Below are 25,384 nucleotides of genomic sequence, written 5' to 3'. Positions count from 1 at the left end.
TCGACCCCCAGCAGCTCTGTTCCTATACTTTCTAAACCCATTGCTTCACGGTAACCGACTGTGACAGGTACAAGGCTTTGCGGTTGCTTGTGACTCACTCCAGTTCTCAGATGTGGTCAGCGAGGATGCCACTCAACTTAAAAGGACGCTTCCAGCTCACATTGCCGTGTCCTTCACTATCAGTTTTTCTCTCAACACTTGTCCCCTCCCCATCCTGCTTTCTCTCTCTCTCTCTGTCCGCTGTCTGCCACCCTGCATGCATCCTTCCATCAACGCTCGCTCTGATAAGCTTTTTCTGCTTTTCCCCCTTCCTAAGTGTATAGAGGTGTTGATGTGAGCTCGCTTGCACACATACTGTAGTCGCCATATTAACTGGCTCACTGTGTGTGTGTGTGTGTGTGTGTGTGTGTGTGTGTGCTGTGTGTGTGTGTGTGTGTGTGTGTGTTTACATGTGTCTCTTCAGTGTCAAACTTGAGGATGTTCATTCCGTCCCCATTTCTTGTCTGATGTAAGGGTAGTGGAAACACTTTCAACACCTTTTCAGATGAATAATTCTGTCCACATCTCATCTGTACCCCAGTGTGAACCATCCACACTAATCCTCCCCTGCTGCATGTACATGATGGACATTTTCTGTTCTGATCCCTCCACTAAAAGCACAGCGGGGCAAACAGCTGTGATTACAACCATAAAACTCATAGTCACTCTGCAATAATATGGACAGAAAATTAAAGCAAGGATAATCCTTTTGATCTCCCATTGAATCCTACAAATATTGCAGTTTCATAAAAGTTTAAAAAGTTTGTATATCGCGTAACCAATTTTAGTTGAACAATGCCGAACAAACAGCTTTGGTTCGGTCCACCTGTCTTTGTCCGTCATCCTTGTACGTAACTGCCAAACCAAAATGTTCCCAAACCTGAGACTTCAATGATGCTGTAGGATTTTCGAGCTCAACTTTATCTGCGTTCGCCACTTCGACAGTTCCTCAAACTACTGACAACATTTGAACGCATCCCTGTGACCAGCTCTCATAGTATGCCTCTCGTCCAATGAAATGACTTGGTCGCTCTATGACGCGTTGAACACAATGTGAGCAAATTACAGAGATTACTTCCAAAAAGTTGTTCACGTTCTCAATTGTTGACGTTTAACGTTTATATTAGTCGGTACACTTCGGTACACACGTGTATACCGAATATTATTTATTTTTTATTTAACCTTTATTTAACCAGATAAAAGCATTGAGATAAAATCAAATTTTCAATGCTGACCTGGCCAAGAAGGCAGCAACGTTACACATAACACAAACATAGAGAACATAAATATATAGGAAGACGTATACCTTTACACCCCTAATTAACTGTAACGGCCCGTCCACACGGTGGCGTGCGTTGAAGTTTCAACGCTTCTGCCCATTCACTATGAATGGGGTGACGTCACACTTTGCCGAACTGCATTGTGGGAGCGTCGCTTCGCTTTGTTCGCTTTGTTCGCGTTTTGCTCGCTGCAAAAGTTGGCAATGTTCAACTTTTGAAGCTTCGATGGAAGTGTCAGCCAATCAAATCATATGCCAGTACAAGCTCTAGCCAATCAAACCGCGTGGCCCTTGTGTCCGGGCGGGAGATTCATGTGATTGGTTGTTGGTTGAGTTTCAGACACGCCCACCTGCAAGCTCAACGCACGCCGCTTGTGTGGACGTTGCGTAATTAAAGAGATTATGGTTTGTATATTGACTTTGGTGTCTGTCTATGCAAAGTATAATGTTAAACTCGCCTATGTAGAGCCTTGATTCTACTTGTTTGATTCATGAAGTAATCAGAAAAATAACCTGGACGACGAAAAAACAAGCAAACGATTCATGTTGGGGTTTTTTTCCAGCTTATTTCTGAGTCTCACACTTGTAGCTGTAGAAGTTAATAAATCCATTTATTTTAATTTTATTTTAGCTTTATTTAACCAGGATTGGTCTCATGAGATTACAAATCTGTTTTTCAAGAGAGTCCTGGCCTTAAGAATGGTTACAGCATAGTACAGGACTATTTAAAAACACACAATCACAACACAGTCATACACCACGTTTATCCAAAGCATTTACAGACACAGTGGCTTGCTTCAAGGGACAGTTCATTTTATTTTTTCATTTCAATCTTTATTTCGAACAGATAGAAAAAATAACAAATAAAAAATAACAAATGTGAAAACAGAATACCGTATTGTTAAAATACAGTATTTATCCCACATTTCATGATAATATTATATATTCAACAAAAAAAGTCTTCATATTAATAATAATAATATATAATGTGTCCGAAAGGGAGCAGGAGGAAGCAAATGCTTATTAATTCCCACCCTTTACTTGATCAATGATTGTCCTTTAAATCATTATGCAAGTTATTCCTACTTACATTTATATATACACATGCATATACAATAATTTCTCATCTTCAATCACCTCTCTTCATTCTCATAGTTTTCCAAAAAAGTGTTTCTGCACATCCTTTTAAACTGAATTATGCTTGTGCTTTGTTTTGACTCCTGCTCCAAACCATTCCATAACATCACCCCACAGATTGTTATACTCATACTTCTCAGAGTTGTTCTGACCTTGAGTAGTTTAAAATGTAGATTTCCTCTCAAATTATACCCACTATATACAGTTGAAAATGAGTGTAAGTTAAAGGGGTAAAACATGCAAAGCCGGTCCTTTTAATGCCTTCTTAGCAATGCGAGCACCAATTATATATAGATGGCAATGTAGGTGCGTGAATCGATCCACCAACACATACCGTAGGTCTCTAGACTGAAATATTGCAACACCTTTAGATGGATTGCGAGGACATACCATAAGTTCAGATATCCCGATAACTTTGACCTTTCCTCGTGTGGCACCATGATCCGAATCCAAGGCACTGTCTACTACAAATCTTAGATTGAGTTGTACTTTTAAATGTACATTTTTGCACATAGTTTAGATTCCCTGACTCCCTGGCAAAAGGTTTCTGGGGACATATTACTTTTATTCGGAACAACTATGCTCTTACAGCAAATGTATATTCATCTGTATTCTTTGGCGGCAGTCTTAGCAACCAATGAAATGCATGATATTGGCCGTTTCCAGGTTAAGGCAGCCTACCAGGGCCCAGTAACACCCATACTTTCCATTCACGGATGTAAGCAACACATTTGGAGTAGCTTCAGATAAACAGCTCACGTGAAACCTCTCAAGTGGTGGAAACAACTTGTTGGTCTCATGCATTCATTTGAGGAAGATGTTCAGTCTCCCATTTGTTCCATAGACCTTTTTGTCATTCCTCTTTAAGTAAAGCCAGAGCGGTGGGTGTTTAGATTGCATGCTTCAAGTACTTCAGTATGTATAAATCTGTTTCCATTTATCAGGACGACTTTCTTTCTCTTCAGCTCAGGCAAATATTTAGCATTTGAATTATTAAGTCCTCTTAATGTTTAAATGTGTTCCTTATATTCAGTCATTAATACTAAAGTGTATCTTTGTCCGTTGTAGGACATCATTTATGTCCAAGTTTTCACATGCCACAAGTTAACTGTAGATACTAAGCTGATTATGTAGTAGCTGACTATCTAGGATCTTATCACCACATCCAAGGTCAGTCGCTTGTGTGTGTGTGTGTGTGTGTGTGTGTGTGTGTGTGTGTGTGTGTGGGTTGTGTGTGTGTGTGTGGTGTGTGTGTGTGTGTGTGTGTGGTGTGTGTGTGTGTGTGTGTGTGTGTGTGTGGTGTGTGTGTGTGTGTGTGTGATGCTAGGTCTGCAGTGGGCATTCAGTCTACCTTTGTGTTTGTTTTCCAGGGACTGCTTGCTCAGCTTGTTCTGTCTCTCTGTTAGCTCTTGTTGTTAAAGCTCCAACCTTTCTTATCGCTTGAAAAACAATCTGTATCTCGTCCCTGTCTCAGCCCTGGCCTCAAAATCAATCCTCTGCCTGTGTCTGTGCAAAAAGTCTCCAGTGTTTGTGAATGTGAGGACACGACAGCCACAGATGATGTACTTTATGTTCATTAGCTTGCCTGGCATTTTCTGGGGCAAAAAAGTATTTAGTCAGCCACCAATTGTGCAAGTTCTCCCACTTAACAAGATGAGAGAGGCCTGTAATTTTCATCCTAGGTATACCTCAACTATGAGAGACAAAATGAGAAAAAAAATTATTTGCAAATTATGGTGGAAAATAAGTATTTGGTCAATAACAAAAGTTCATCTTAATACTTTGTTATATAGCCTTTGTTGGCAATGACAGAGGTCAAACGTTGTCTGTAAGTCTTCACAAGGTTTTCACACACTGTTGCTGGTATTTTGGCCCATTCCTCCATGCAGATCTCCTCTAGAGCAGTGATGTTTTGGGGCTGTCGCTGGGAAACACGGACTTTCAACTCCCTCCAAAGATTTTCTATGGGGTTGAGATCTAGAGACTGGCTAGGCCACTCCAGGACCTTTAAATGCTTCTTACGAAGCCACTCCTTCGTTGCCCGGGCAGTGTGTTTGGGATCATTGTCATGCTGAAAGACCCAGCCACGTTTCATCTTCAATGCCCTTGCTGATGGAAGGAAGTTGTCACTCAAAATCTCACGATACATGGCCCCATTCATTCTTTCCTTTACACGGATCAGTCGTACTGGTCCCTTTGCAGAAAAACACCCCCAAAGCATGATGTTTCCACCCCCATGTTTCACAGTAGGTATGGTGTTCTTTGGATGCAACTCAGCATTCTTTCTCCTCCAAACACGTCTAGTTGAGTTTTTACCAAAAAGTTCTATTTTTGTTTCATCTGACCATATGACATTCTCCCAATCCTCTTCTGGATCATCTAAATGCTCTCTAGCAAACTTCAGACGGGCCTGGACCAGGGTTTCCGTTAGCCGGTAATTACCGGTTTTTAGCTGGTAAAATTTATAAAAAACCGGTAAATTCAAAACCTGACGGTCAAAATGTCTGGTAATAATTAGGGAGGCTCCGATCGATCGGCCGCCGGTCATTATCGGCCGATATTCACTCTTAATAGTTTGATCGGTGCTCTCTATAAAGGCCGACCAGGAGAGCTGGATCTGATCGATATGGACAGAAACGCGAGTGAAGTGTAACCGGAGCGAGAGAGAGATCAGATCAGCTGCTGAGTCTGACCGAGACACGCAGCTCTGCAGAATCACCTGAAGCCCCGCCCTCTGTTTAGCGGGCTGCAGGAGCTGCTTGAGAAACTGACGTGCTGTCAGGAGAGAGAGGGAGGGAAAGAGAGGATCCGTTTCTCCCGTGTTATTATTCAAAGTTGATGTAAACTTCTGAATAATGTACGTTATCTACTACAAGTAGTTTGTTTGAATGTAATAATTATGTTGTTTGTTGTTTGTGGAATCATTTATTGAAAAATGAATCAGAATTTTTCGATCTGTTATGATTATAAACTGAAGCAATATAAAAATGAGCCCCGTGAACTGAGTTTTAAACTGAAGCATATCTGCTCATAGTCCGGTAATTACCTGCTAACGGCAACTCTGCTACACAACTCTTATTATTATTATTATTGAAATATGACCGGTAAGTTTCAAATTAGTCCGGTAAAATAAATTCTGCCCGGACATTTGACCGGCGAGAAAAAATCCTAGCGGAAACCCTGGCCTGGACATGTACTGGTTTAAGCAGGGGGACACGTCTGGCACTGCAGGATTTGAGTCCCTGGCGGCGTAGTGTGTTACTGATGGTAGCCTTTGTTACTTTGGTCCCAGCTCTCTGCAGGTCATTGACTAGGTCCCCCCGTGTGGGTCTGGGATTTTTGCTCACCGTTCTTGTGATCATTTTGACCCCACGGGGTGAGATCTTGCGTGGAGCCCCAGATCGAGGGAGATTATCAGTGGTCTTGTATGTCTTCCATTTTCTAATAATTGCTCCCACAGTTGATTTCTTCACACCAAGCTGCTTACCTATTGCAGATTCAGTCTTCCCAGCCTGGTGCAGGTCTACAATTTTGTTTCTGGTGTCCTTTGACAGCTCTTTGGTCTTGGCCATAGTGGAGTTTGGAGTGTGACTGTTTGAGGTTGTGGACAGGTGTCTTTTATACTGATAACGAGTTCAAACAGGTGCCATTAATACAGTTAACAAGTGGAGGACAGAGGAGGCTCTTAAAGAAGAAGTTACAGGTCTGTGAGAGCCAGAAATCTTGTTTGTTTGTAGGTGACCAAATACTTATTTTACCAATTCATTCATTAAAAATCCTACAATGTGATTTCCTGGATTCTTTCCCCCCATTCTGTCTCTCATAGTGGAAGTGTACCTAGGATGAAAATTACAGGCCTCTCTCATATTTTTAAGTGGGAGAACTTGCACAATTGGTGGCTGACTAAATACTTTTTAGCCCCACTGTATGTTTAAGGCTTGGCTTCAGGGAAACTACAGAGCAAGACGGTGCGTGGATAGAAAGGGAGTGCGTGTCTTTTCTTTTCATGGAAAGTGTGTGAGTTCACTAGAGAGTTCACAACGGGGCAGAATTGAGGGTCAGAGAAGTTCAGCAGCTCATGTGCTCGTGTTGTCACAGCCGTCTGTCGGAGAAACATTTCTCTGTTTCAACAAGAGAGGAATGCCAACGAGCATTTGTTTGTTTTTTAAATTAGGTTGATCTTATATACCGGTAATAGGCTATATTTATTTTGGCTGTCAAAAAATGCAGTCAGTAAATGGATCCTTCTTGAGGAATTGTTGTACTAAACAGCTTTAAGTCTCCCCCATCTCTCTTAGGAATGAGCTGTCTTTGGCTCTTTTTTGCTGTAACAATGTAAATGCCCCCTCCGTGGGACTAATAAAGGTATTCTGATTCTGAATAACCATTTGTATCTCCTAAATCCCAGCTGTGAAGAATACAACCTGGGGCTTTTCCCAATTGATGATCTAATGTTGTCAGCCAGGCGGAGAGATTAGTGTGTTGGTGGGATCATGTGAGCGTTGGGCAGAGATGCTGTTTGGGATCAGGACAATGCCCTCCCCCATCCTCCCTCAGTCCCCTCCATCCATCCATCCATCGCTCCCTTCCTTCCTATCCCGCTCTGTCCCCTTCTCTTCGCCCCCTCCTCTTCGGCCTCCCACCTTCTTGACAGCTGGCCCGCTGAGCTGCGGATACTTACCCGCGGATAAGAGGATTTGCTGACACAATTGATCAGACATCAACCTCATTTAGCACAGAAATGAATGTTTGAAGGGTGCCAATTTTGCATCTGTGTGCATGGAATACTTTTTTTTATGTAAATGACGACGAGTGTGTGTGCATGTAAGAGTCCACATCTGGCGCTCTGGAGCTGGTTTGGCAGTAAAGAGATTTCTTAATTACGTGTTTGCTTTATCTAATAAGCTTTCCGTCTTATTACCTCATTACCTCCCTGGCACTTGGACACTGTTGGCGCTAAATATGAACATTACAGCATGCACTAATACCGCAGACACACAAATAAAGTATTAAACATATCAATGCCTGCATGCGCTGAGGATCTAGCTTATTAGGGACTAATCTGATGGATATTGAGGCATGTGTTGTTGTTCAGGAGTCAATCACTCGCCCCTCCCACACACCAGTAAACACTCCCAGCGCTGGTCTGCTCTCCAGACAGGAGATATTATTAGCTAGTGGGCCACGAGCTTATTGAATTACCACACAGTGAAGTGGTCCATCCAGCCACTAATTACCAGAGAGGGATTTAGAGGGTTTGTGGTCTGTGAAGTTTCTGTAAACCTGTTGATCATCACATCAGTGGGATACAGCGGTGGCTTAGTCTGCTTCAAATGTGAGAATGAAATGTATTTGACCAACATCAAAATAATCTATAGCATCCAGCAGCTGTTTGGTGATGTTGATGGTGAAGGTTAAGATGATGTGGCATTGGTTCTTCCGCCAACAGGAAGTCAGATTTAAAGAGGACATAATATGCACATTTAGGCAAGGCAAGTTTATTTATATAGCACTTTTCAACACAAGGCAATTCAAAGTGCTTTACAAAAAATGAAAGACATTAAGCATTAAAAAAGAAAAGCTAATAAAATAAACATTAAAAGGAAAAATACATGGATAAAAGTTACAGTGCAGTCTAAAATATGAATAGTTCAATTAAACATTAAAAGAAAAAGTACATGGATAAAAGTTACAGTGCAGTCTAAGATATGAATAGTTCAATTAAAAGCAGCGACAAAAAGAAAAGTCTTCAGCCTGGATTTAAAAGTAGTCAGAGTTGCAGCGGACCAGCAGGTTTCTGGGAGTTTGTTCCAGATATTTGGAGCATAATAACTGAACACTGCTTTACCATGTTTAGTTCTGACTCTGGGGACAGAAAGCTGACCAGTCCCTGAAGACCTGAGAGATCTGGATGGTTCATAATTTAGCAGTAGGTCTGAAATGTATTTTGGGCCTAAACCATTCAGTGCTTTATAAACCAGCAGCAGTATTTTGAAATCTATTCTTTGACACACAGGAAGCCAGTGTAAAGACTTCAGAACAGGAGTGATGTGATCCACTTTCTTAGTGTCAGTGAGGACTCGAGCAGCGGCGTTCTGAATCAGCTGCAGCTTTCTAATAGATTTTTTAGTGAGACCTGTGAAGACACCATTGCAGTAGTCGAGTCTACTGAAGATAAAAGCATGGACAAGTTTTTCCAAATCCTGCTGTGACATTAGTCTTTTAATCCTAGATATGTTCTTTAGGTGATAGTAGGCTGATTTAGTAACTGTTTTAATGTGACTGTTCAAACTCAGGTCAGAGTCCATGACTACACCTAGATTTCTGTCTTTATCTGTTGTTTTGAACATTGCAGGCTGAAGCTCAGCGCTAACTTTTATACGTTCTGCCTTGGATCCAAAAACCATTACCTCAGTTTTATCTTTGTTTAATTGGAGAAAGTTCTGACACATCCAGTCATTGATTTGTTCAATGCACTTACTCAGTGTTTGAATTGGAGCATAGTCTCTTGGTGAAATTGTTACGTAAATTTGTGTGTCATCCGCATAGCTATGGTAACTTATTTTGTTGTTTTTCATTATCTGAGCCAGTGGTAGCATGTCGACGTTAAAGAGAAGAGGCCCCAAGATGGAGCCTTGAGGTACCCCACATGTCATATTTGTCAACTCAGATGTGTATTTACTAGGGTTGCCAGAAACTGACCATGATCAAAATCGATTATTCGGCAGCCCTGGCGAATAATAATCGATTATTCGACCGACCGACCCCCCCCCCCCCCGCGGGAGAAAAAAAAAAAGGAATTCTGTTGTTTTCTATACTGGAACATGTTTCACAGTACAAACAACAAACAAGCATGTCATCACAACGACGTGGCCTTGAAGTGAAGTTGGTAATAGCCGGCTGTGCTGCGTCTTTCTCTGTAACCTCTTTGGCGTGCTTCGCACTCAAATGCGAACGCATTGTTGAGGTTGAGCTGTGATAGACCAACGTCTTTTCGCAGAGCTTGCATTTAACTTCCTTTGGACTTGTAAGTTCGAAGTAGTTCCACGAGGAGGAACTCTTTTTACCTGCCGCTTTGTTCATCTTGAGTCACACGTGTGAGGGAGAGGGGGGGTGGGGGCGGGGTCGGTGTGTAGCGTGTAGCGTGTCTGCTCTGCACGCAGGCTTCCTCCATGTTTACAGTAAAACAAACTGGTGGTGTGACCAATGACCATTTACAATTATTAATACTATTACTATTATTAGCATATATATATTTATATATATTTTGGTTGAAACTAAGCCAAAACAACAACAAAAAAAACGTATATATATTTAAATAAAATCGATTTTTAAAAATAATATTCGATTATGGAGACTGTAGCGAATATTCGAATAAGCGAATATTCGAATAATCGAATAATCACTGGCATCCCTAGTATTTACCTATAGAAACAAAGTTGTTTCTGTCCTTTAAGTAGGATTCAAACAAATTTAGAGCTGTTTCCGAAAGTCCCACCCAGTTTTCCAGTCGGTCTAGTAATATGTTGTGGTCAACAGTGTCAAACGCAGCACTGAGATCTAATAATACTAACACTGAAGTTCTGCCACTGTCTGTGTTTAAGTGGATGTCATTAAAGACCTTTACAAGAGCAGTCTCAGTGCTGTGGTTTGGACGAAAGCCTGACTGGAACACATCAAAACAGTCATTTAAATGCAAGAAATTACTCAACTGTTGAAAAACAACTTTTTCAATGATTTTACCTAGAAATGGAAGGTTTGATATGGGCCTGTAATTGTTCATTACTGAAGCATCTAGATTATTCTTTTTTAAGAGCGGTTTAATGACTGCAGTTTTCAGTAGTATTTGTTCCTATTTGTATTGTGTGTCTCTACTGTGACATGTCTCCATGCTTTAATGTTCATAAAGCTCTTTATTTTTCTCATACTGCCTGTGCTGCAGCACCTCTTTTCACCCTCTGTCTGAAACCAGAGCCCAGTCTGCTCTGATTGGTTAGCTGGCCGGCTCTTTTGTGAGACACCCCTTTAACCTATCTGGTACACTGTGTTGGAGTGCAAGCCGACAGAAGCGTTAGTGTTACAAGTGATGTCGTTATGTTACGGAAGTAAACCAAAGAGTCCTATGGAGGCATTTGAGGCAGGGGGGGGCAGTGTGGGAGAGAAACTGCCAATCACCCTCCATCGTTTTAAAGCTATATCACAGTATATATTTTGCATTTTGTCCAGTACTGTATGTGGTGCCATTTTGTCCTTGCTCCATGTGTGTCAGTTTACATGTATCAGTATGTGGAGCACTGGATATATATAGTTTATATCATATATCCAGATATAAATATACTGTAGTTTGTGCACTGATGTCACCAACTCTTGTTTATTTGATATGTCTATGTTACATTGGTTTCACATTAGGACTCAACCCTTAACTGAATCAACAAACTTGCCTCCAACAGATCAACCTTGTTAAACAAGTTTATCTAAAACAAATTCAGGATCATATCAGATGTGAGCCAACAAGCAAATATGCTGATGTAATTTTTTCTTTTATAAGTATTTGCTACATTTACTGCAGCTTTGGTTACTGCAACAGTTTATCACAATTAGTGTAAATCATTCATTGAATTTATCAATCTTGAAGGTCTGCTGTGTGACACGAGGCGCCGGCGCTTCACTTTGTCGGCTGTGTGTGGACCCACTGATCGTTTCTGAGAACTCAGGTCTCCTGCAGATAGGAGCTTTTGTGAACTTGGTTCAGGAGTTTGGCAACAGGCGATCTTTGATTTGCGACGCCAGCGGTCAAAGGTGCCCTTCACTGCTCCGTCTGTTTGTTTTCTCTCAAATAGATGCAGCAAGTTCAAACAGACACTGAGAGAGAAAGGAATGGAGCTAAATCTGTGTGTCTTGATCCTTCTAGGCAGTCTATGATAGGGTGACCAGACGTCCCCGTTTTCCGGGGACAGTCCCCGTTTGTATTGGCCTGTCCCCGGTTGAAACTGTCCCCGGAAATGTCCCCGTTTTTTATACGTTAAAAACACATAGCAAGGTGAAATAAAACGTTTCATGTCAGGAAACACTGGGTAAACAGACTGTGGTCATTCAAGCCAGCCCCCACTTCGGAAAAAACAGTCAAGCCAGCCCGCACTTTGTATTGCGGTGCGCGAATATCCTTTGCATTACGGTAGAGGCCTGTAAAAACTGCGTTCAAAATAAAAGCGTTTACTTGGTCAATAACAAATATACCTAAAAAACACACCAAACATATTCATATATACTGGAGCTTAAATGAAGAAATATGTACTATATAATGTGATCAATAATAATGTAAAACAAACTACGTATAACTACCACATTATAACTGAGTGAATGTAAAATGTAAGTATACAGTTATGAAGACATATCTGACATTTCCACTGGGTGACTAATTTCAATTGATGTTGACACCATCTCACAACACTCCTAAAATAACATTACTTTCTGAAGCACAATTTAAAATGTATGCTATTTAAAATCAGTTTCAAAATGAAAGACCTTGGAAGTCTCATATACAGTATGAGCTATCGTCCTTCTGTTTGTATCCAACAGTTAAAATGTTCAAATTAAATTGAACCAGAACAGTCTCCCTTTTTTCTTTAACAGTGAAGAAAATTGGATATGTTAATGATATTTTGACCGCAAAACTCAAAATGTCCCCGGTTTTAATTTTGAAAATCTGGTCACCAGACCGGGGTGGAACCAGACCTATGGTGACCTATGAACCAGAGGTGGGAGTAAGTCCTACATGTGCAAGTCATGAGCAAGTCTCAAGTCTTGACCTACAAGTATCAAGCAAGTCCCAAGTCACTGTGGTGAGAGTCAAGCAAGTCATACAACATTTTGATGAATAAGCCCAGTTTCCGCATTTAAATCAGTTAAAAGACAGTGGTTATGAAAATAGATTCAACCCACACTATGATCTTCATTACATACACAGTTAATCATTTGAAATCTAATTTAGACCGATGACAATCATATTAGATTCATATTAACCCCAGACAATAAAGCTAGGACTCAAAAAGTCTGTTCAAAAAGGCAGAATTCCAGGTGAGAAAATCATATATGGCATTTTCCATTACCCATATTTAATGTAAATGTCTGTTAACACTAGAACCGCCAACAGCGTCAGCGCCTACATAGATATCATTTTCAAATCATTTAATTTGTTCCTCTTCATAATTTCCTTATAAACTAAGTAGGACGATTTAAAACTCACTTAATTGGGTTAATTTAGAAATTGCTTCAGCATATATCACCATAACAGAACAAAAAGTTCAGATTCATTGCACTTCTACAAACAAAAACAACATCATTAAAACATTTAAACAAACTACTAAAAGTAAATTAACTACATTATTCAAAAGTTTACAGTAACTTCTGATAATAACACAGGGGAAATAAACGAGGCCTCTCTCTCTCTCTCTCTCTCTCTCTCTCTCTCTCTCTCTCTCTCTCTCTCTCTCTCTCTCTCTCTCCCTCTCGTCAGTATCAGGGTTAGTCAAAATGAATCCCTTGGCGGTTCTAGTGTTCATTTACCGTTTTGTCTTCTCTTTGCTTAATCGATTTGAAACCAAGTCTAACGTAGCTTAAACTTAACGTTAGCTTTCTAGCTAACAACACATGCACGCGCCTTTCTCTGTGTTTTTGTTTGTAGTAACGAATGAAATTGGATGTTGTGGTGGTCGTGTCACTGATCTTTATGCTGCAGACCCTGCATACCGCTGTTCTCTTCTTATTACCGTCATCGACAAAATGATCCTTGAATCCAAACTTCACTATTTTTGGAGTAAAGCTAGCCGCTGCCATGTTAACTGAGACTCCTGCCTTCTAGTGGGTTGCCAGGTTTGCGCGCATGGCGCTATAATTATTTATCGAAGAAACTAAACGTAATATCTCACTACAAACGCACATATTTAATTGTAAACAGTCAAGTCCTTTCAAGTCATCTATCTCAAGCTTAAGTCAAGTCTCAAGTCATGAATACCAAGTCAAAGTCAAGTCAAGTCTTTTATCAATGTTAGTCAAGCAAGTCTCAAGTAAAAAATGTGCGACTCGAGTCAAGTCATGAGACTCGAGTCCCCACCTCTGCTATGAACAGCATCCTTTTAACATACCTTCCTCTGCTGTGTGACGTGTGATATGCTGTTCATGTCAGAGGCTTTATTGTGTGGAGCTGATTTACATAGAATAGAGAGGGGACAGCCGGTTGAGGCGGGTCATATGAGGATAGGCCCCTTTGAGCCGCTCTGGGCCGATTTATGCTTCCACCATGTTGGCCTCCTTCCACACACACATGCAGACACACACACACACACACACACACACACACACACACACACACACACACACACACACACACACACACACACACACACACACACACACACACACACACACACACACACACACACACACACACACACACACACACACACACACACTCCTCTCTCAAAGCATGCTCAACTCGCTGGCTATTTCTTCTCAGGCATCCCACCAGCTGACTGTGCATGTGCTTTGAGCTGAGCTCTATGTGTAGAGCAGCTTCATAAGACCATCAAGTCTGGACAAACTAATGCAGCCTTCTTTGGCTTCGTCTCCAACTTGCACATTATAATTTATAGCTTTAAAATAGGAACTCTGACTCTTATTTTATTATTGATCTGTTTGGTCCTTTTAAATCGGCTAATATAGAACATTGCTTTAACAGTCCTCCGAGCTCATATGGTACCAACAGTGCAAATGTTGAATTGACAATGCTATAAAACATCATGGAAAATAATTCTACACAAAAGCTGGATTAAACGTTTATAGAGGTAAATTGTTGTCAATAAATCAACTAACAATGTTCAACTTGTATATTAATTATCTTTTTACCTCAGTTTATAAGTTTGCTATTTACTATAAGGATACAAATGTATGCATATTTGGGAGCAGAGCATCTTGAAACAACATCTGGACTTGATTGTGTGAGTGTTTGTCTTTGCATTTTTATTTCCTGTTTTCAAGCTTACGAGAAAAATGCAAGTTGTCACGACAACAAGCAAGAATATAAGCACTCAAGTGAGTTTAGTTTAAAAAAAAAAATGCTTGGCCTCCTATCTTTCTCTCCAACAACCTTTATCTTGTCATCTTTCCCGTCCGACCTGTCCAATCATTATACTTATCGGTCTCTGTATCTGCGGCGGCACGTTGGGAACATTTTGGCTGGAGTGACGATACCCTTGTTACTATATCTCCTACTCAGCACTTCCAGAATAGAATAGATCTTTACGAGCCCTGGAGAGAATTTGTCATGCACATAAAGAGAGGGGTCAGTGCACAAAATCAGACACAGTACATGCTGTACTGTCCTCATCCATTACATAAGCTCGTTATTTAGGTGAATCCGCTCTCCGAAAAGCTGAGGATAAACTCCCGCTATTGTAGAATTTAAATACAGGCAGTAGCGTTCATTTTTAAGAGTTTGGTTTAAATTGTATTTTACTACAAAAGCGTGGGTCCAGTAAGCTCTGTAGGAGTGAGTGGGAGGCCCAGATACATATTTGACTGCCAGGGTTCACTCATGGAGAGTTGGAGAAAGGGGGGGAGCGAGAGGGGGGATGTAGGCTATAGTCTCAGTGCTAAACAGGAAGTTACACAACATCTGTTCCTTGGCATGGTAGAGAGGGAGTGAATGGCCAGCTGTGTGTTATACACTGTGTCCCCGTGTAAAAAAAAAAAGTGCTACATCCAGGCAGACAATTTGACATTCCTCTCTGTTTCCCAATTCCTTGAAATGTGAAGGCATCTTGCATTGCTCAAACTTTCCATTTCCCTAAAATAGAACCTATGCTTCTCCTATCGAGTGCAGACGAAACTAATGGCTGCTGCTAATCACTGGCAGAGGTTATGCCTCACAGCAACGTTTCAAAACTGTTGCCACGGATTTAGCAAGTCTTGCAAAAACGCCTGCAAACTGAAGGCACAGGCACAAACAGTCAGAACGATATGTTGTGGACACAAGCGATTATTTGACACATCTATGCAAACAAACTATAAGATATGTTCCTGGGACAGCTACTGCCTGAGGGCGGGTCAACGTGTTCTCATCTCGCAGTGACAAATGACTACCTTATTTGTGTCTTTATTATGAAACAACGGTCTCAAAAGGATTATAAAAGCAGGAATGACACCATGTAAATGTACAATTAATATAAAGAAAAGAGTATAGTAAGAGGTGGAATGCATTTTTCACACCGTATGAACTGTTCCTGGTGTGTCTCCACCAGTCATTATCTTTACGAGTTCATACTCAGACACGTGGGAAAGTACATTCACTACTGTGGATGTCCAAACTAGTAAAACTAGTTCCTCCGCACATGACTGCATCACCAGAGCGCCAGCCAACAGCATAGGTCTAATTATAGAGATATGGATGTTTTATGATGAGAAAATGATAGAGCTGAGGTTAAAAATGACTGAAGCGGGTCTTTGATTGGAGGTTACATTACGCAATCATTACACAAATCAAGCCTTTTTAGGGTTCCATTCCCATTACATTACATGTCACTTGTTAGACGCTTTTATCCAAAGCGACTTACATACTCAATACTGTGGACAATCCCCACAGGAGCAATTTGGGGTGAAGTGTCTCAGGGACTAGGGCTGAACGATTAATCGATATTAAATCGAAATCGCGATTCGAGACTTTGCGATTATCAAATCGCAAAGCCTGCGATTTTTTGTAACTTTTTTTTTTTTTTACATTTTTGTTTGTTCTTCTTGTGTGTCAGTCATCCACACCAATCAGAAGTGCTGTGCTCCACATGTACCAGCCATTGTTAATCAATCAGAAGTGGCCCATGATAGAAGGTGATAGACAGATTGATCCAATCACCTGCCAAGTGCTTTTGAAAGTGCCTGGCTTCCAATGGAGCTTTAGATGGTTTGGTGAAACAAAGCATCTGGGTCAGGTTAGTAATGCTCCATCACATGTTTCTATGACAGGGTGAATCTTAAACTGAAGCTTGACTTTAAAGCAACCCAACGGAAGTTTCATGTAAGTTTAGTTCTTTCACTCGTAGCTCGGGCTGCGGGGGCGCTAGAGACGGGAGCACGTTGATACGACCTTCCTAGCCGGAGATATGGCCGCATTTTACAATAAACTTCCATTGGGTCGCTTAAAAATAAATATCGCAATTGGAATCGCAATATTTGTCAGAAAAATCGCAATTAGATTTTTTCCCAAAATCGTGCAGCCCTATCAGGGACACAACGACATGCAGTGGGACTCAAACTTACTATCCCCTGATTCGAAGTCCAGCACACTACCCCCTGAGCCACAGCCTTTCCATGTAATGAGGTTATAAGATAAGAGTGAGAACATTATACATAAAAAGGTACTTTTTTTATCTTTAAGTGAGTCCAAAGCTCTCTTCATTAGACTGGGAATGGCAACAGGGAATCTTTGCTAATATATCATGGATTTTCAATTGGCATTGAACTGCATTTCTGTTAGAAAGATCCTTTATGGCAACATTAACAAGGTCTTTTTTGCAGAGGTATACTTTTTATGTTAATAAAGATGATAAAGTGAGTGTTTTAATCAGTTTATTTATTGCTGACAAATAAGAACATGAATTTAGTTTGCATCTTTAAAGTAAACAAAACACAGATGCTGTTCATCGCGTGCCATGCACACACACAGTGACACAAATTATTTGACATTTAACTGAGGACATCGGCGTTGGGCCCAGTATCACACTGTGTGGGTGTGTGGAGGGTGCACTGACACAGAAGCAGAGGCGTATGCTTTTTCTAAGGATTCACATTAGTCTAAAAAAATGTGCATATGGTGGCATGTCACTCTTCATCAGTGACATTTTGTTCAAATAAAAACCGTTTTATTCATGTCTTTGACTCACCGTCATTAGCCCAGAGAGGTGCTGCTTTCTTCTTTACATCAGTCTACATCGCAACACAAGCATTTACAGCCTGTGGCGTTTGTGTGTGTGATTGAGTGTACGATGTGTATCTCGTACATTTAGTTCCTTAGGCGTCAGAATGTATGTATATGTTGGTAATTGTTGATGATGACTGAATGTCCTCGTAACTATACACATGCATGAAGTTGCAGACCATGGCGGCCTGTTACTCAGTTGACTGACAGCTTTCCTAAGTAAGTCATCCATGTAAATGCCAGCCTGTCAGTTTACATCAATGGATGCAAAGCAAAGTCAGCACCCTCTGACCAAAATCTAGACGGGCTTCACTCACATGTTGCCATAGTTACACCTCACTGACTGACCAATGGCGCTGGTAATCTACAATATATCTTCAGATTCTCAGATATGTCAATTCATATGGTACCGCTCTACTTCTGTCACTATTATCAGAATATTTTACTGGTCTTTTCAGCGTCTCATTTTTAAAATAAATGCTTGTTTGCTTTGTGTCTTTTGTAAATTTAAACTTTATAAGGTGATAATATGTCATGCCCAGGCCATATTTCAGCCACCTTGCTATTAAGATTGCCTTTTATAATATCCATCAGTGTTTCGTGATCACGTGACTTGAATTTTGAATTGAGCCGTCCCTTTATAGATACTAGGGCTGTAGTCGAATAGTCCATTTAGTTTAGGAACCTTCCTTGGATTATTGGAACGCAACCCTGCGCAATTGCGATCAACATCTTGCTAGTGCGTTGCATGATGGTTAGTAATTTTGTCCGACTTGCTCTGGAGGCTCGCCTACATGAGACGTTGACATCTGCAATGTGTTCCCGCCGCCTCGAGAGATGCCTAAACACCATCCTCAAGTCTGCACAAACACATGTCATACGTTGATTGATTCTTTTGTTATAAAAACATTTGCCGCTGACGCATGCAGGCTTCAGGCCAAGGGCGCAGCTCAAAAAAATGAAAAGAAAATCAATAAAACCAATAAACAGCCCGTCTATTTTTCCCCTTCTGAGAGCAGCTACGGCATCTCTCAAAAGGCGGAAATACTGATGGGTCTGTGAAGGCACCACCGCCACGCGCACGCGCTGTGCCGGCTGGAGCTGTAAAGGCACCACCGTCACGCGCATGCGCAGTGCCGGCTGGAGCTGTAAGCGTGACATCTCAGCTGGCGCTAAGGAGCATACAGCAGGGGATACTCACGACATCTACCTGGGCTTCTCAAAACAGTTACACACAGTGGCGTTTCTATATGTACAAAAGTGGTGGGGCACAAAAAACATAGATGTTAAACTTTATATATAAGCTTCTGCAGTGAGGTTCATGGCTGGTGAGGCTCTGGCTCTGACTCTTCAGGTTTACACATATTATATTTTGACCTAAATCAAAATATAATATTATTTTCAAAAGCTTTTTTTGTCTGATGCTTCAATTAATTTTAAAGAGACAGTTCAACAAAAGGATACCCAAAACATGTAATTGTATCATTTAAATATTTAATTGTTCTCTCTTAGTAAGATCCCATTTTCAATAAAATTGCAGTCTTACCATGACATGAAGATTAAGTCCATTTGCCTATCTTTCTGGACAAAAATCTCTATTACTTTTTTGTAAAAGTCCTCCTTATCTTCTTGTAGTTTCAAAAGTCTATTATAAATCTAATCTAATCAATAGATTTATGATTCGAAAATGATAAAAGTAGGGTAGACATGTGTTATATTAACCGGCTGAACAAAACGTACATTTATCTAACAGCTACGTTTCCCACAGATCTTATTTTGAGCTCTTTTCTAAAATTCTATGGAGAAATCTCATTGCTTTTAGGTCGAGGGAAGCCATGCGCAGTTTACTTCCTGGTTTTAGGACGCCTCACTGCAGCTCTCTCGTCTCCTCTTCACACACCACACTTTTCGCGGCACACGTACTTACAGCCAATCAGCTCTGAATTATGTGAGATGACGTATGGTGGGGATGGCAGCTCTATGCCCCTCTGGTCATTATTTTTTTGCCACACACATTAAATAGGACAATACTCTGAGCATGCGCAGTGTAGTTTTTACAGTCACCATTGACTTAAACAGTAAGAGGGAGGGGCAGGATCGGGTTTTGTCCCAGTGGCTCTAAACAGCTCAATAGGCACACACTGTAGACACTCATTAGAAGAACACATACTAAAACAGCAATGAGACGAATCAGATGATTAAACATGATCTTAAAATGTATTTTATATATTTTGTAATTTTTTTTTTGCATTTTTTTTTTAATACTTTCTGCTGACACTAGGTGGGGCTGTCGCCACTGGTTACACACTATCTGTTTTCACAAGCCCAGAGAGAGTCAACCCATATTCTGGAGAGAGAGGTTCTCTCTCTCCTAGAAAGAAGGGTTTTATCTATAATGCCCGCCGAGCGGAGTCAGATTACGCAGACAAATGTCCTCGTAAAGCACCCGCTCAACATGGGTCTCATAATAAAACTAAACCCTGCGCGCCACGGCGTGCGGAGAGTATTGGTTATTATGTAATCCGTAGTGGCACTACACCCGACTTTTCTAGTACGGGACGCGCCTACGGGCGCTGTCCTTTCACGGAAGGTGGTCACCACGGACGCATGTCAGACAGGCTGATAGGGTATTTACGAAGGTCGCCCGGTGAGAGGTCTCTAGAGCAGAGACCTCCAGCGTGCACACGTAAATCACCCGGAGCTTTTAGCGGTGTTCCCCACCCTAAAACGCTTCCTGCCTTCTCTCAGAGGACACCATGTCCTCGTGAGGACAGACAACACGACATCGTGAATGAACTGCCAAGGGAGGTTGCGTTGTCTCCAGTCACACACACTGGCACACAAACTGATCCCTTGGAGCGGCAGACGTCTCCTCTCTGAGAGCGACACAGGTACCGGGAGTGATGCACCTCGGGACAGAACTACTGCCCAGAGGTGCACCACTCTATGCAGACTGGACTCCACATCCAAAGATCGGGAGTCCGCTGTGGGTGCGTTACGGCCGAGCCGCGTTAAATCTGTTCGCAAAAGGAAAAGATGCTCAATGACAGCTGTTCTCTTTAATGCACGATTTAAACGCACTGTTAGGCGGGGACGCACTCGTGGGGGCAGCCATGGCAGCCCCCACCACGCAGGGACAGATTGTCTCAGGCGGGGGGGGGGGGCGATCCTTCACCCACGCCCAGAGCGCGGGGCACTATGGGCCTGACCCGTGAGTGGTACAATCTGAATACAGTGGGACTCCCTCAGAAGGTGATAAACACTATTCAGAGTGCGAGAGCTTCCTCCACCAGGTCTCTTTACGACTGTAAGTGGAGGGTGTTTGAGGAGTGGTGCCTTCAAGAAGGGCACATCTCTTTTCAATGTCCTGTCGGGGTGATTTTATCATTCCTACAGGACTTGATCGATAAACACAGAGCTTTCTCCACGATCAAGGTGTACCTGGCTGCTATTGCTGCATGCCATGTGGGCTTTGAGGGTAAGACGGCTAGCCAACATCCTTTGGTTTGCCGTTTTATGAAGGGAGCGCGCAGGCTCCTCCCTGTCTCCAGGTCGCTGGTGCCCTTATGGGACCTGGCAGTGGTTTTAAATGGGCTCAGAATGACCCCATTTGAACCCCTGGAAGGAGCTGACTTGAAACATCTGTCACTCAAGACAGTGCTGTTACTGGCCCTGGCATCCGCCAAGCGGGTCAGCGATATTCATGCACTGTCTGTACATCCCTCATGCACTCAGTTCGCCCCAGGGCAAACGAGAGTGTTGTTGAAGCCCAACCCTGCCTTTACACCAAAGGTGGTTGGTTCGTGTACCCCGATTGACATTGAGGCATTTCCTCCACCGCTGGTTTCCTCCGGGCCTGGCTACATCCTGGGCTTTGTTCAAGGGTGTTTCCATCCAAGACATCTGTGCAGGGGCGAACTGGTCCTCGCCGCTCACTTTTGTCCGCTTTTACAGGCTAGACGTCTCCGCTCCAAGCGTGGCCCGAGCAGTGCTGGGCACCTTGTTGAGTCGGGACTCTACCTAAATTCTGGTTGATCGGTGATTTTCGAGATAAGCTCGTCTGGCAATACGGGAGCTACAATTTCCCATAGTGAGACATCGAACGGAGTGTTATGAATGAGAACTATAGGTTACTTACGTAACCCCAGGCCTCAGAGTAACATGAAGTGAGATGTCTCACCAGACGGCCCTCCTTGCTATGGTGAAGCGAGAAGAGGTGCTTATTTGGAATGACGCATGCGTCGTGGCGCAGGCTACTTATAGGGGGTGATTTCCTGAGGCTGACGTCAAGATCACCAGCCAATCAGGATTGGCGTAATGAGATTGATGCTTCTGTTTGCTCCGCGATGAGGCACATCCCATAGTGAGACATCTCACTTCATGTTACTCTGAGAACTGGGGTTACGTAAGTAACCTATAGTTTCGCCGCTGCGAGGCTCCGGTGCTCGCAGTTCACGCGCGTGCTCCACTAGCACCCCCCGTCAAGGCTCGCTGGCAGTACACTTTCCGTCACAGGAACTAGTGATAGGAATTCCGGCTCTTCTTGGTGAGCCGGATCATTTGGCTCGGCTCACCAAGAAGAGCCGGCTCCCAAACGGCTCTTCAGTTTACCACATATTATACCTTTTTATAATTAAATCAAATGTAGCCCTGTTTTGACTAATGAATGATTTATATGTGTACACATATATCACTTACATTATTCAATACATCCTTTGTACTGAAGTATTCAAAAGTAAAAATTACATGTTTAATATAAATGATTTGCTGTGGCCAAATGTTTTCATTGCATTTACAGACCCGGGTGACTCTCTGATACCACCCCATGAATGCACTGACTTGCTTGTAGAACCACGCTACACAAAACAGATAGCAACACCTATAAAAACTTAAGCATAGACATTTAAAAAAAGGGGCTACTGTATCGACATTTTAAAATTATATTTAAAGAAAAAGGCCCTGACAAAACAGCAGGGCTTTCAGTGACTATTAACTATAGAAAAAAAGACAGCAGCAGCTGACATCACATCTTTGCTGAGCCTAAGGATAATCATAAATAAATAACTATAAATAAATATATTGCAATGCTCAAAACAGCAGCATCCAACCGTCTCTAATCCTTGGATATTACATGTCACTGCATGCATGCACGGAGCAGCTGTAGCGCGGAGATCATCATCATCATCATCATCATCATTCTGTCTTGTATTACTTAACAAAAAAAAACGACTCGTTCGCGGGTGCGAGCCGGCTCCCATCGTTCACTTAAAAGAGCCGGCTCGTTCGCGACCGACACATCACATCAACAGGAACTCGCTTTGCTGGCGGCGAAAATAATCCCACCAGACTCCTTTGCCCCTCCAACAGAGGGATGTCCTTGTCCTTTTTCCTTTTCGTCATTTCAAGCGATAAAAACTCTCGATCTTCTCTCGAATAATCACCAAATGACGGCAAGACGCCCCCCTGGCGGAAACGCTGATGTCCATCCATTTGACTATAAATAAAACTCTATGTTTCTTTCAGACAGAAGAAGGTTAAGAAGCATGTGCTCACTTGTGTAAGTAACTATAATAATTTACATTAAAAGACGGTACTCTTTGCTCTCATATCCTGCAAATATGTCATAATGAAAGCCTTGTTTTAGCAAATGAAGGAATTGTGTCCTCAGAAAAGTCTCTAGGGCTTTTATGTTGAAATGGAAACGGTTTTAGTTAAAAACAGTTTTTCATGTCTATGTCATATACTCTAGAAGTACGGACATTGAAACAGTAGAAATGTTGCTGGTATGGTATCAATAAATGTCACCTCAAATCTCTGGATGAGCTGCAGCCGAGATAAATACGTCAGTGTTGTGTCAACAGATTATTGTGCTGGCCACAAGTGGACAAAGACTCATTAATTGCACGTTTAAGTAAAATCATCGGTAAGTGTTGGGAAAATACTGAATGTACTCTTCCAATATCAGAGTAGCACATGATAACAAAGGCCCTACGTAGCTGTGTACGTGACAGGATCTATGATTACCTAGAAGAGCGTCAGGACTGATTGATAGCTGTGTGACAACGATTACAATTAGGGATGTCCCGATCACCTTTTTTTGCTCCCGATCCGATTCCGATCATTTGATTTTGACAATCTGCCGATACCGATTTTTCCCGATCGGATCTTTATGCAATGCATTAAGAGAAAAAAAAGGTAACAGATAACGGCTGGTCATCCAACGCGATGAATTCAGCTATCTTGGCTGCTATTGTTTGGCCTTTTCACTGTTCTGGGGCAGTTTCTCTTTCCTTTTGAAAGTCTCTGAAAGTGTCGGTTGTTTCAGTGCCGTTACCGGAGTGGCCGCTGTGTACTCGTCGTGTTGTTGTTGTTGGTGTTTGTTTCTCAGGTAGCGTATTAGATTGGTCGTGTTGAACGTAGCTCTGTTCTTTCCACCACGCGGAACCTCTGCCTTGCAAACATTGCATCTGGCTGTTACACTGCCTTCGCTTTCAATTTTATAATACTTCCAAACTCCTGACATTTTCTCTGTCCCGACTCCCGAGTCACCAGCTGAACGTAGCCTCTCGTTAGCTTCCTGCTACTATTAGACACTGCACCCACTCTGTTGCTTTGAGAGGAATAAGCAACCAGGTCTGAAAACAAGCCCAAAGAAAGCAACACATACATGATGTTGTGTAATTTTAAACCAACTAAGTCCTCAGGATGACTTTAAGACGTGAACATGGTCATTTTTGTTTTGTAACATTAAATAAAAAAAAAAAAATTTATAAAAAAAAAAAAATCCCGATCCCCGATTTTTTCCTCCCGATTCCGATCTTTTGAAAATCACGTGATCGGCTCCGATCCCCGATCACGTGATCGGATCGGGACATCTCTAGTTACAATGATGATTCAGCCTCTATGGAGATAGACATATGACAAGCATGATCATTTCTGACGTGGGCCTTATCTAATCTAAACATTGTAACTGCTTTGAACCGGTATACATGTATCGTGTGACTGTGTAACCCCCTCTCTTGTATATCAGCATGTGAAGGACACTGTTCAGGAACTAGTTGTACCAAATGCTCTGTATGTGATACTTCCATTCTTGAGAGGATAATAAATACATGCTTCCTGATATTGAAGCTCAAGCCGATGACGAGAGATATTTTTCTAACAATAATCATTTCTGCTTTCAATTATATCTAGGTGTATGTAATCAACTGGTAACTCAAATCTCTTTATCTTGTATCTCCCCACCGTTTAACAAATTCTTCCTTCTCTTCCAGACTCTTCGGGGCCGATGACCCACACTCACCCTCCTCCAATGGGAGGCATGGTGGGCCACCCGTCGGTCATCAGCTCCTCCAGGCACTTACCGTCCCCGATGTCGATGAACGGCCTGGCCTCGCCCTACCCCGTCATCACCTCCTCGATGGGCTCGCCCTCCATATCGCTGCCCTCCACGCCCAACATGAACTTCGGACCCCTCGGCAGTCCACAGGTGAGGTGGTCATCAGATAGAGATGGACTCTGTCTTAAAGGTCCCCTATTATACTGTTTTTCATCAATATATTACAGTGGTGAACCGTGTTTATCACTACTGGACCTTCTGTAGACACACATATACCTTGGTTGAAGGATATTCTTCCCAGAGACCCAGAAAAATATCTGTTTGGTTGCATTTTTTTTCGAACACAAAACCACTCAAATGCGTAGTGCATGGACCAAGAAGGACAAACGAATCAACGTAACACCGTAATATCACAGATCAACAACGCGGATACGATTCTCATTTATTCCATTTTATTTATATAATTAAATCGATTTTTTGTTTGTTTTTTCTGAGTTTTCCAGGGTATTCTCTGAACAACTTGAAGGTGGATTCAGGTGATAATGTGGGGGGGGGGTACCTTGGTTGCTGATTGGCTAATTGTTACACAAGCCAAAAACAGACAGGTTTTTTATATAAATCA

The 25,384-nt window shown here is 42.0% G+C and overlaps 1 protein-coding gene across 3 annotated transcripts in view; it reads left to right on the top strand.

The window, feature by feature from the left end:
- rxrgb (retinoid X receptor, gamma b) overlaps nucleotides 1-25,384 on the top strand; it is a 46,921-nt gene that overhangs the window by 8,377 nt on the left and 13,160 nt on the right. For all 3 annotated transcript variants that reach the window (XM_034081259.2, XM_034081257.2, XM_034081258.2), the window contains exon 2: nucleotides 24,698-24,912. In XM_034081259.2, the coding sequence (XP_033937150.1) occupies nucleotides 24,698-24,912 (215 nt within the window). The remainder of the gene's footprint in view (nucleotides 1-24,697; nucleotides 24,913-25,384) is intronic.

The sequence above is a fragment of the Pseudochaenichthys georgianus genome, chromosome 4, assembly GCF_902827115.2.
Source record: "Pseudochaenichthys georgianus chromosome 4, fPseGeo1.2, whole genome shotgun sequence".
NCBI lineage: Eukaryota > Metazoa > Chordata > Actinopteri > Perciformes > Channichthyidae > Pseudochaenichthys > Pseudochaenichthys georgianus.
Note: the sequence above shows the minus strand (reverse complement) of the source record. Positions and strands in the feature narration are given on the sequence as shown.